This window comes from Lynx rufus, unplaced genomic scaffold, assembly GCF_022079265.1.
Source record: "Lynx rufus isolate CCGP_SWC_20201006 ecotype Redwood Valley unplaced genomic scaffold, mLynRuf1.p SCAF_4, whole genome shotgun sequence".
In the NCBI taxonomy this organism is placed as follows: domain Eukaryota; kingdom Metazoa; phylum Chordata; class Mammalia; order Carnivora; family Felidae; genus Lynx; species Lynx rufus.
In genome coordinates this window covers 36,586,427-36,599,415 of record NW_025814856.1, presented here as the reverse complement: position 1 = coordinate 36,599,415, position 12,989 = coordinate 36,586,427, and the positions used below count along the sequence as shown (strand labels likewise).

The 12,989-nt window shown below is 46.4% G+C and overlaps 1 protein-coding gene across 1 annotated transcript; it reads right to left on the bottom strand.

Annotated features, from left to right (window-relative positions):
* Positions 1–3,589: 3,589 nt before the first annotated feature.
* Positions 3,590–12,698, bottom strand: LOC124523341 (cleavage and polyadenylation specificity factor subunit 6-like). The gene is made up of 9 exons (XM_047095192.1): positions 12,584–12,698; positions 12,073–12,137; positions 10,479–10,620; positions 9,513–9,589; positions 7,919–8,060; positions 6,953–7,029; positions 5,359–5,500; positions 4,405–4,481; positions 3,590–3,649 (listed from the first exon to the last, which is right to left on the bottom strand). Exons 1-9 carry the CDS (start codon positions 12,696–12,698, stop codon positions 3,590–3,592), a joined length of 897 nt encoding a protein of 298 aa, XP_046951148.1.
* Between the last annotated feature and the right edge of the window lie 291 nt (positions 12,699–12,989).

Genomic DNA, 12,989 nt, shown 5'->3' with positions numbered 1-12,989 from the left:
CCCTTGGTGGCCCAGCCATGACCCCAATGTTGCTGGAAGGCTGGTTGCCTCCATAACCTGGGAGGAAGGAGGGCCAAGCAGGAGTCAGGGGCTCTGGGGCAGAACGCATGGGCTTTGAGGACCTGGAAAGAGTCACATGCTTACACCCAACTCCTCCTTGGTGGTGCGGAAGGAATGGGTATCATGTCATTGACATCTGCCCTGCCCGGCCCTCAAAAAGGAAACAGTGGGGGGTGGGGCGACTTGGTGGCTCAGTCACTTAAGTGTCCCACTTTGGCTCAGGTCATGATCTCAGGATTTGTGAGTTTGAGCCCCTCGTCGGGCTCTGTGCTGACAGCTCAGAGCCTGGAGCCTGCTTTGGATTCTGTGTCTCCCTCTCTCTCTGCCCCTCTCTCAATTGTGCTCTGTCTCTCTCTCACTCAAAAATAAACATTGCATCAAAATAAAAGATAAAAACAGAAAACACTGAGAGGAATATGGGCCATTATAAGACTCATACCCACAACTGCTACCATGAGTCTACCTCAGCTCCCACCTGGATTGGTGCTACCGTGAGGTAGCTGGTACGTGGGGAAATCCACATCATGTGGATTAATGCAGGGTGTCCGCACTGTTCTACCCAAGACACTGCTGACCCCTCATCCATGTCTTGCAATCACGAATCAGCCATGTCCTGGGGGCTGATAGCTGCCCTGCTGATCGCCACACACCACGGTGAGTAGGAAGTGCCACGTGCTTGCGAGGATCTATTGACGAGTGACCACAACTGTCACCAGATCTGGAGGAAGCTTGTGGTCACCACCCCAGAAGGAACCAGCGGGACATGTGCAGTCAATACAATTCAAACAGTCACTTATCTTCTGCCCCTATTACTGTAGATTCTACCTGTTTGTGACTGTGTACACAGGGGTCACACTGTGTACATCAACACAGAATGACCGTAGGTCCTCCTGGAAGCAGATAATGACAGAGATACAGAACTGTGATGGGTTTATTAGGGGAAACGAGGAAAAACAAAATAGAGGGGACAGGAATGGTCAGGGAAAGAATTCAGTCAAATACGCATATCAGGCAACTTTTCTAAATATATCACATCACCACAGCCAGTGGTCACAATTCAGGGTCCTCTTCAAATTTCACATTCTCCTGTAAGGCAAAGAGATTTTGGGTTATTGCAATGGGATCTTGTGTTCTCCTCTATGTATTTTGTCTTCAACAATATATCTGTGGCCTTGGATGACCACTTAATTGTGTGGCTGCATCTGTGTGTCTAACTCTAAGGGATTATGACTGTCTTCAAATCTTAGATATAGATCCCTGAATGTACACACTATCACAGTTACCTTTTTCTTTTTCATAAAGTAGGACCTGAATTTTAAAGGAAAAAACACAGGGGTCTTTGCCGTATTTTTTGAAACAGGGATTGCCAACCTCTCAGCCTCAGGCATTACACTCTTAGTTTCATGAAATTGAAAGAACATCTGTTGATGACCTTCTGTGTGGAGATACATTCATTTCCACCCTGAGAAGGGTGAGTGTCCACTCATCCCATACATTTTACAAGTTCCTTAAGTGCTTCTCACCTCTTCATCGTAGTGACCTCAGAAATCAACATTGTCCCTGTTTCTCAGATTACAAACCTGAGGCTCTGAGATGACCGCCGAGAGCTGGTGTTAGAGCTGACACAGCAAGAACACAGGCAAAACCTCAGGAGATTGCGAGGGAACTTTCGGAGACGCAAACCTGCAGGCAGGGTGGTGACAGCAGACGCAGGGGTGTGGTGACCAGAGTTCAGCAGGGGCGGCTCCTCCTCACCCCTGAGTTCCCCACCAAGAGTCTGACTCAGGCTGAAGGCCAAGGAAGCGGCACAGCTGATCTACAACCTGCCTTCACATTTAGTCTCACTGAGACACACAAACTTAGGCAGACAAGCGTTTCCTAAGACTAAGTTTAATTTCCCAAGTCTCCCAGAACATTCTTCATACATGTCCAGACCCTTCAGAAGACCAAGGGAAACAACAAACTTTATTTAGATTATCAACTAGGTGCACTGTGGTAACGCTGACATTTCAGAGATGATGACTGCATTCTACATTGTGGTTGAACCCGTGCAGCAGTTCTTTGCAGACTTCACACTGTCCTCATGCTCCCTTCCCAGATTGTGGGCCCTGCCAGAAATGGCCTCCAAGTCCATCCTACTGACCCCAACGCCCTCCCCTCTGCACCTCCTCAAACTCTGCTTACTGTGCTCAACTTCCCTTCTATTCCTGCGTGATTCAAGTTTCCCCCATTTTTGCACGGGATCCTTCAATGGTACTTCCACTATGGTGACCACAAGGTCTGTGTCATATAATGCATGTGCCCCCTTTCAGACGGGACACCTGAGGCACCTACACTTAGGGGTGCATCTCATCCTTCACGGAGCTCAAAACATTGTGTCTGTCAGACAGGCACGAGTGCTCCTGATACGTCTGCCTTTGTGTAAAAATCCTCTTTCTTTTTGACAAGAGACACCTACAGCTGACCTCATTACAGGGAAATGACACAGCCCATTATAAACTATGTCCTGAGAAACTTGAGATATGTGACACTGTCCTCAGGCAGGTTTGCAGTTGAATTGCCAAGCCCTCACAAGCATCCCTACATCATTCCCACCAAGTCTTTCACCAAGAAGACGAATACGCTTTATCAGTCACTCATCCAGTTCAGGTCATCTTACCAAATTTAGTACGTGGAGGAGCTGGTGGAGGAGGCGGAGGTGGCCCATAGCCCGTGACTGGTGGTGAAGGGTGGTCCATGGGGGACAGCCTGCAAGGCGATCCTGGGGAAGGACCAGGCCCTCTTGCATTCATAATGGCCTGCCGAACAGAAATGAAAGCTATGTTCATAGGACAGAGCAAAGCACCAACACCAGCAAAAAGTAGCAACCCAAAGAAGCAGTGCTCATCTCCTGCCAGCTTCCCCACCACCAGGTTCCAAGAGGGCAGCATCAGCGCCAAAATCTCTACCCATACTTTGGGTTCCACTTATAGCTTTGGGGGTGGGGAACGGATGCTATGGGGACAAACCAGTGTTCCCACATGTGTGCAAATGTAGAACAGCAAGCTCTTGTCCGAGAGGATTTACGGAATGAGTACCAAATTAATAAAATAGCATATTCCTGATAGGAAGGCATTTAAGTCCAGAATCGCCTTCCACCCCGTATCCGCCTCCACCACAGAGGCTGCTTATCTGTATGTGAAGAACTACAGATTGAGAAGGAATGACAATCCCAGGCTCCACACATGGAATCCTAGCCCTCGTGGCTCAAAGCTCTGCCTCTAAGCCCCCGCCTGTGCCCGATCTGCTTCTCTCCCGACAATGAGGTCTTCTCCTCTCTGCAAGTGCTATCCATGGGCACAGAGACATGTTGGGGGATGGGGATCCTGAGGTCATGCAGAGAACCTCGAAAAGCATGTTCTTAGAGAAACATGTTACCTACACATGTTAGGTAGGCTTAGCTAATTTATTTTCTTTCAGGGGTACTTCTCAGTTAAATACAGTACAACTCGCAGGGTACTTTTGTTCTCTGAAAAGATAAGCTGAAATTCTAAATAACAGAATTAACACGAATACACTTTCGTTTCTGCTGTACATCTCCATGTTTCACCTGTAACAGTGACACAGGACACAAGAGAACGTGCTCATGTGAACACAAAGGACACAGTGGAGAATCACAATGCAGGTAATTACGGATTGTCTCTCTTCACCACCCATGTAGCAATGCGTGTTTTCTAGGACAAATATGTCACCTCTCGTAGTTCAGAATATGTATACCCAGGGCACACCTGAAGAGATTCCAGACAGCACATTTACAAAAAAAAAAAAAAAAAAAAAAAAAAAAGGCTGAATGTTGACGGGTATTAAATTTACTTTGTCTCAGACCACTCTAAATGACACATACAAAAATATAAGTTGGAGTGAAGGCAGTTTGCATTTTCAAAACATAAGGATAACTGCCGATTTTCTGAACACATTAATCCCCTAGAAAGAAACAGAACAGGAAGAAACAGCAAGAGCAATGATTCCACACTGAGGAGGTCCAGAAAAAATAAGTCATGCCAAAAGACTTCCAGGTGGAGTGTGGTCTCTTCCGCCCTGGGTTATTTCCAGGTACTTACCAGAAAAGCCCTTGGGTGCTCAGCCCTAGGCACGATTGGTTCTAAACCCTCCACAAGGAGTTGAGAGGCAGAAAATAGAGAACCCCACAGACACTTCGGTTTAGGTTGTGCATTTGGAAAATGAGAAAAACAAGCAGACATATCATACAATACACAAAACAGACACAAAGCCAGGAGAGAGCACCGAACAGAAAAAGGAGGGTTTTGCCAAAGAGTTACAACTGAAAATATCCACAGCATTTACCTTGTCCTCCGTGATCCTTTTGGTAGAGTCAGTGTTGTTGTTACTCACAGGAGCAACATGTGGATCTGAAAAAGGCCCTAGAAGGGATGGAGGTTTATTCTGCTTTGAGTAGACTGTGTAGAGATTAAAAAACAAACAAACAAAAACACAAAAACAAACAAAACAAAAACCCCAATAAACAAAAACCACTCTCCTCATTCCTCAAGCAACTTAAACTCTTTGGCCCAGTCAGATCCCAAATCACATGCACAGGGTATCCCACATGCTTCAGGTGATCCCAAGGTAAAGGGAGAGCCATTCTTTAAACTCTGATGAAGACCCATAAAAGCCCTGGTTCAGGTGTTTTCATAACTCCTCAAACAACTGTGGATGACTGGGGGCTCAACTGGATGGATATACGTTAGGCTGCGCCTCATGCCTCCCACCGCCCAGCACATGGACTGTGTATGGCACACATCGGCTGAAGCGCTATGCCTGCTTTCCTGCATACAGCCCCATTCCATCTCCACAAGAGACACGTGTACCAACACAAAGTGGGGGAAATGACCCAAGGATGATAAGTCAATCATGAGAAACTCAAGGAATGTGGTGATGATGGCAGGCATTTTCCTTGCGTTGCAATGGTCTGCGGTACCACCTCTGCACCTTGTACAAGACTCAACAACGGGGCGCCTGGGTGGCTCAGTCGGTTAAGCATCCGACTCCGGCTCAGGTCATGATCTCACAGTGCGTGACTTCCAGCCCCACGTCGGGCTCTGTGTTGACAGCTCAGAGCCTGGAACCTGCTTCAGATTCTGTGTCTCCCTCTCTCTGACCCTCCCCCATTCATGCTCTGTCTCTGTCTGTCTCAAAAATAAATACACATTAATAATTTTCTTTAAAAAACACTCAACAACAACAACAATTAGATGAAGGTTCTTAGCAAGCCAACTCATACTGCCCAGATCATCTTACCAAGTGGTGCAGGTGGAGGGGTTCGGGATGGTCCCGAACCTGGCACAGGAGGTGGATGTGCCCAGATCAAAGGGTGGCCTCTATAGTGGGGTGGGCAGAATCTTCCAGTTGATGGAGGAGGTCGCCACGGATCCACACTGCCCTGCAGAACAGAAGTGACAGCTATGTGCAGATGCCACACAAGAGAACCAATCCCCAAAGCAGCTGAAACCCATAGAAGTACGGGTCAGCACCTGCCCCCTTCTCTGCCACCAGGATCCAAGAGAGTAGCATCAGTACCTGAAAACTCTGTCCCTGCCACTGGGTACCACCTACAGCTTAGGCAACTAACCGCAGGCGGTTAAACTACTGTCACCACATGTCCCTGCCCAGGTCTGAGAATTTGGAACCAAATGATCCCATCTTACAGGATTAAATAAGTAATTCCAAACTAATGAAGCAGCATATTCCAGACAGGCGGACATCCATGTGCAGGATCACTTTGCATCCCTCCACTACAGTGACGGCAAAAGCTCTGTTTTTGGCTTATTCCGAACACAGAAAAATGGACTGCAAATACACAGCTCATTCTCTGCACGTGAAATCACAGCTACTCTTGGGGACAAGTTCTGCCTGCCGGCCCCACACTTGGCCCCCTCTGCTTCCCTCGCTGAGAAAGAGGTCTTCCTACTTTCTGCAAGTGCTGTCAAAGGCCAAGAAACCACTCGGGAGTTGGGGATGCCTGGAGTCTTGTAGGGGACCTGAGGAAATGTTTGCTGTGAGGAACATATTACACATCAATGAGTACTAGGCCCCCAAGTGTTTACCTGAATTCATAAGGAATTCTGGTTTGTGTACACTACAAACACAGAGTGATACATCCTATGGGAAAAAAGAGGCAGACATTCAGGAAACAGAATTAATGCAAATGTGTTTTGACTTTGGTATACATTTCCAGGGATGTGTCATGAGCGATGCTATCAGCTCTAACACTGACTGGAGACACAAGAGAACCTGCTCATATGAATAAAACTGAAGGACCTTGTGTTCAGAATACTTTTACCTAAGATACTGCTTGAAAGGATTCCAAACAGTTCATTTACCCATGAAGACGTGAAGGTGGTGAGTTATGACAACGACTTGGTCTAAAACCATCATAAATTGTACAAGGCACACAATATAAAGATGGAGGGAAGTCTTTTCACGTTTACAATTAACAGACAGTCTTCACACATGAATAGTGTGACCAGAAAGAGGAAAATAACAACAACACTGATCCCACAGAGAGGTAGTGTGTTAGGAGTCAACAAGCTTAGAGACTTTGCTATAGAGTGCAGTGTATCTTCCTGTTGTTGTTATTTTAAACACAAGGCAAAAGCCATAAGGTGGTCAACTTCTAAGTTCCCTCGGCTACTAAACTGACCAGAAAAAAGATGACAGGCTGAAAAGACAGAAGCCTGTAGACTCTTGGGTTAAGGCTGTGCATTTGGAAAATGAGAAAAACAAGCAGACATATCATACAACACACAAAGCAGACACAAAGCCAGGAGAGCGCTGAACAGAAAAAGGAGGGTTTTGCCGAAGAGTTACAACTGAAAATGTCCACAGCATTTACCTTGTCCTTCGTGGTCCCTTTGGTAGAGTCATTGTTGTTGTTACTCACAGAAGCAACATGTGGATCTGCAAAAGGCCCTAAAAGAGATGGAGGTTTATTCTGCTTTGAGTAGATTGTGTAGAGATTAAAAAAACAAAACAAAACAAAACAAAACAAAAACACAAAAACAAACCAAGAAAAACCCCAAAAAACAAAAACCACTCTCCTCATTCCTCAAGCAACTTAAACTCGTTGGCCCAGTCAGATCCCAAATCACATGCACAGGGTATCCTGCATGCTTCAGGTGATCCCAAGGTAAAGGGAGAGCCATTCTTTAAACTCTGATGAAGACCCATAAAAGCCCTGGTTCAGGTGTTTTCATAACGCCTCAAACAACTGTGGATGACTGGGGGCTCAACTGGATGGATATACGTTAGGCTGCGCCTCATGCCTCCCACCGCCCAGCACATGGACTGTGTATGGCACACATCGGCTGAAGCGCTATGCCTGCTTTCCTGCATACAGCCCCATTCCATCTCCACAAGAGACACGTGTACCAACACAAAGTGGGGGAAATGACCCAAGGATGATAAGTCAATCATGAGAAACTCAAGGAATGTGGTGATGATGGCAGGCATTTTCCTTGCGTTGCAATGGTCTGCGGTACCACCTCTGCACCTTGTACAAGACTCAACAACGGGGCGCCTGGGTGGCTCAGTCGGTTAAGCATCCGACTCCGGCTCAGGTCATGATCTCACAGTGCGTGACTTCCAGCCCCACGTCGGGCTCTGTGTTGACAGCTCAGAGCCTGGAACCTGCTTCAGATTCTGTGTCTCCCTCTCTCTGACCCTCCCCCATTCATGCTCTGTCTCTGTCTGTCTCAAAAATAAATACACATTAATAATTTTCTTTAAAAAACACTCAACAACAACAACAATTAGATGAAGGTTCTTAGCAAGCCAACTCATACTGCCCAGATCATCTTACCAAGTGGTGCAGGTGGAGGGGTTCGGGATGGTCCCGAACCTGGCACAGGAGGTGGATGTGCCCAGATCAAAGGGTGGCCTCTATAGTGGGGTGGGCAGAATCTTCCAGTTGATGGAGGAGGTCGCCACGGATCCACACTGCCCTGCAGAACAGAAGTGACAGCTATGTGCAGATGCCACACAAGAGAACCAATCCCCAAAGCAGCTGAAACCCATAGAAGTACGGGTCAGCACCTGCCCCCTTCTCTGCCACCAGGATCCAAGAGAGTAGCATCAGTACCTGAAAACTCTGTCCCTGCCACTGGGTACCACCTACAGCTTAGGCAACTAACCGCAGGCGGTTAAACTACTGTCACCACATGTCCCTGCCCAGGTCTGAGAATTTGGAACCAAATGATCCCATCTTACAGGATTAAATAAGTAATTCCAAACTAATGAAGCAGCATATTCCAGACAGGCGGACATCCATGTGCAGGATCACTTTGCATCCCTCCACTACAGTGACGGCAAAAGCTCTGTTTTTGGCTTATTCCGAACACAGAAAAATGGACTGCAAATACACAGCTCATTCTCTGCACGTGAAATCACAGCTACTCTTGGGGACAAGTTCTGCCTGCCGGCCCCACACTTGGCCCCCTCTGCTTCCCTCGCTGAGAAAGAGGTCTTCCTACTTTCTGCAAGTGCTGTCAAAGGCCAAGAAACCACTCGGGAGTTGGGGATGCCTGGAGTCTTGTAGGGGACCTGAGGAAATGTTTGCTGTGAGGAACATATTACACATCAATGAGTACTAGGCCCCCAAGTGTTTACCTGAATTCATAAGGAATTCTGGTTTGTGTACACTACAAACACAGAGTGATACATCCTATGGGAAAAAAGAGGCAGACATTCAGGAAACAGAATTAATGCAAATGTGTTTTGACTTTGGTATACATTTCCAGGGATGTGTCATGAGCGATGCTATCAGCTCTAACACTGACTGGAGACACAAGAGAACCTGCTCATATGAATAAAACTGAAGGACCTTGTGTTCAGAATACTTTTACCTAAGATACTGCTTGAAAGGATTCCAAACAGTTCATTTACCCATGAAGACGTGAAGGTGGTGAGTTATGACAACGACTTGGTCTAAAACCATCATAAATTGTACAAGGCACACAATATAAAGATGGAGGGAAGTCTTTTCACGTTTACAATTAACAGACAGTCTTCACACATGAATAGTGTGACCAGAAAGAGGAAAATAACAACAACACTGATCCCACAGAGAGGTAGTGTGTTAGGAGTCAACAAGCTTAGAGACTTTGCTATAGAGTGCAGTGTATCTTCCTGTTGTTGTTATTTTAAACACAAGGCAAAAGCCATAAGGTGGTCAACTTCTAAGTTCCCTCGGCTACTAAACTGACCAGAAAAAAGATGACAGGCTGAAAAGACAGAAGCCTGTAGACTCTTGGGTTAAGGCTGTGCATTTGGAAAATGAGAAAAACAAGCAGACATATCATACAACACACAAAGCAGACACAAAGCCAGGAGAGCGCTGAACAGAAAAAGGAGGGTTTTGCCGAAGAGTTACAACTGAAAATGTCCACAGCATTTACCTTGTCCTTCGTGGTCCCTTTGGTAGAGTCATTGTTGTTGTTACTCACAGAAGCAACATGTGGATCTGCAAAAGGCCCTAAAAGAGATGGAGGTTTATTCTGCTTTGAGTAGATTGTGTAGAGATTAAAAAAACAAAACAAAACAAAACAAAACAAAAACACAAAAACAAACCAAGAAAAACCCCAAAAAACAAAAACCACTCTCCTCATTCCTCAAGCAACTTAAACTCGTTGGCCCAGTCAGATCCCAAATCACATGCACAGGGTATCCTGCATGCTTCAGGTGATCCCAAGGTAAAGGGAGAGCCATTCTTTAAACTCTGATGAAGACCCATAAAAGCCCTGGTTCAGGTGTTTTCATAACGCCTCAAACAACTGTGGATGACTGGGGGCTCAACTGGATGGATATACGTTAGGCTGCGCCTCATGCCTCCCACCGCCCAGCACATGGACTGTGTATGGCACACATCGGCTGAAGCGCTATGCCTGCTTTCCTGCATACAGCCCCATTCCATCTCCACAAGAGACACGTGTACCAACACAAAGTGGGGGAAATGACCCAAGGATGATAAGTCAATCATGAGAAACTCAAGGAATGTGGTGATGATGGCAGGCATTTTCCTTGCGTTGCAATGGTCTGCGGTACCACCTCTGCACCTTGTACAAGACTCAACAACGGGGCGCCTGGGTGGCTCAGTCGGTTAAGCATCCGACTCCGGCTCAGGTCATGATCTCACAGTGCGTGACTTCCAGCCCCACGTCGGGCTCTGTGTTGACAGCTCAGAGCCTGGAACCTGCTTCAGATTCTGTGTCTCCCTCTCTCTGACCCTCCCCCATTCATGCTCTGTCTCTGTCTGTCTCAAAAATAAATACACATTAATAATTTTCTTTAAAAAACACTCAACAACAACAACAATTAGATGAAGGTTCTTAGCAAGCCAACTCATACTGCCCAGATCATCTTACCAAGTGGTGCAGGTGGAGGGGTTCGGGATGGTCCCGAACCTGGCACAGGAGGTGGATGTGCCCAGATCAAAGGGTGGCCTCTATAGTGGGGTGGGCAGAATCTTCCAGTTGATGGAGGAGGTCGCCACGGATCCACACTGCCCTGCAGAACAGAAGTGACAGCTATGTGCAGATGCCACACAAGAGAACCAATCCCCAAAGCAGCTGAAACCCATAGAAGTACGGGTCAGCACCTGCCCCCTTCTCTGCCACCAGGATCCAAGAGAGTAGCATCAGTACCTGAAAACTCTGTCCCTGCCACTGGGTACCACCTACAGCTTAGGCAACTAACCGCAGGCGGTTAAACTACTGTCACCACATGTCCCTGCCCAGGTCTGAGAATTTGGAACCAAATGATCCCATCTTACAGGATTAAATAAGTAATTCCAAACTAATGAAGCAGCATATTCCAGACAGGCGGACATCCATGTGCAGGATCACTTTGCATCCCTCCACTACAGTGACGGCAAAAGCTCTGTTTTTGGCTTATTCCGAACACAGAAAAATGGACTGCAAATACACAGCTCATTCTCTGCACGTGAAATCACAGCTACTCTTGGGGACAAGTTCTGCCTGCCGGCCCCACACTTGGCCCCCTCTGCTTCCCTCGCTGAGAAAGAGGTCTTCCTACTTTCTGCAAGTGCTGTCAAAGGCCAAGAAACCACTCGGGAGTTGGGGATGCCTGGAGTCTTGTAGGGGACCTGAGGAAATGTTTGCTGTGAGGAACATATTACACATCAATGAGTACTAGGCCCCCAAGTGTTTACCTGAATTCATAAGGAATTCTGGTTTGTGTACACTACAAACACAGAGTGATACATCCTATGGGAAAAAAGAGGCAGACATTCAGGAAACAGAATTAATGCAAATGTGTTTTGACTTTGGTATACATTTCCAGGGATGTGTCATGAGCGATGCTATCAGCTCTAACACTGACTGGAGACACAAGAGAACCTGCTCATATGAATAAAACTGAAGGACCTTGTGTTCAGAATACTTTTACCTAAGATACTGCTTGAAAGGATTCCAAACAGTTCATTTACCCATGAAGACGTGAAGGTGGTGAGTTATGACAACGACTTGGTCTAAAACCATCATAAATTGTACAAGGCACACAATATAAAGATGGAGGGAAGTCTTTTCACGTTTACAATTAACAGACAGTCTTCACACATGAATAGTGTGACCAGAAAGAGGAAAATAACAACAACACTGATCCCACAGAGAGGTAGTGTGTTAGGAGTCAACAAGCTTAGAGACTTTGCTATAGAGTGCAGTGTATCTTCCTGTTGTTGTTATTTTAAACACAAGGCAAAAGCCATAAGGTGGTCAACTTCTAAGTTCCCTCGGCTACTAAACTGACCAGAAAAAAGATGACAGGCTGAAAAGACAGAAGCCTGTAGACTCTTGGGTTAAGGCTGTGCATTTGGAAAATGAGAAAAACAAGCAGACATATCATACAACACACAAAGCAGACACAAAGCCAGGAGAGCGCTGAACAGAAAAAGGAGGGTTTTGCCGAAGAGTTACAACTGAAAATGTCCACAGCATTTACCTTGTCCTTCGTGGTCCCTTTGGTAGAGTCACTGTTGTTGTTACTCACAGAAGCAACATGTGGATCTGCAAAAGGCCCTAAAAGAGATGGAGGTTTATTCTGCTTTGAGTAGATTGTGTAGAGATTAAAAAAAAAAAAAAAAAAAAAAAAAAAAAAAAAAAACAAAAACACAAAAACAAACCAAGAAAAACCCCAAAAAACAAAAACCACTCTCCTCATTCCTCAAGCAACTTAAACTCGTTGGCCCAGTCAGATCCCAAATCACATGCACAGGGTATCCTGCATGCTTCAGGTGATCCCAAGGTAAAGGGAGAGCCATTCTTTAAACTCTGATGAAGACCCATAAAAGCCCTGGTTCAGGTGTTTTCATAACGCCTCAAACAACTGTGGATGACTGGGGGCTCAACTGGATGGATATACGTTAGGCTGCGCCTCATGCCTCCCACCGCCCAGCACATGGACTGTGTATGGCACACATCGGCTGAAGCGCTATGCCTGCTTTCCTGCATACAGCCCCATTCCATCTCCACAAGAGACACGTGTACCAACACAAAGTGGGGGAAATGACCCAAGGATGATAAGTCAATCATGAGAAACTCAAGGAATGTGGTGATGATGGCAGGCATTTTCCTTGCGTTGCAATGGTCTGCGGTACCACCTCTGCACCTTGTACAAGACTCAACAACGGGGCGCCTGGGTGGCTCAGTCGGTTAAGCATCCGACTCCGGCTCAGGTCATGATCTCACAGTGCGTGACTTCCAGCCCCACGTCGGGCTCTGTGTTGACAGCTCAGAGCCTGGAACCTGCTTCAGATTCTGTGTCTCCCTCTCTCTGACCCTCCCCCATTCATGCTCTGTCTCTGTCTGTCTCAAAAATAAATACACATTAATAATTTTCTTTAAAAAACACTCAACAAC

Excerpts from the sequence above, each read along its gene's own strand:
- LOC124523341 (XM_047095192.1), bottom strand. The coding sequence starts at position 12,698 with ATGCCTGCCATCATCACCACATTCCTTGAGTTTCTCATGATTGACTTA. Across the intron at positions 8,061-9,512 it reads AAGGGACCACGAAGGACAAG|GGCAGTGTGGATCCGTGGCG; the intron begins GTAAATGCTGTG and ends TCTGTTCTGCAG. Across the intron at positions 5,501-6,952 it reads AAGGGACCACGAAGGACAAG|GGCAGTGTGGATCCGTGGCG; the intron begins GTAAATGCTGTG and ends TCTGTTCTGCAG.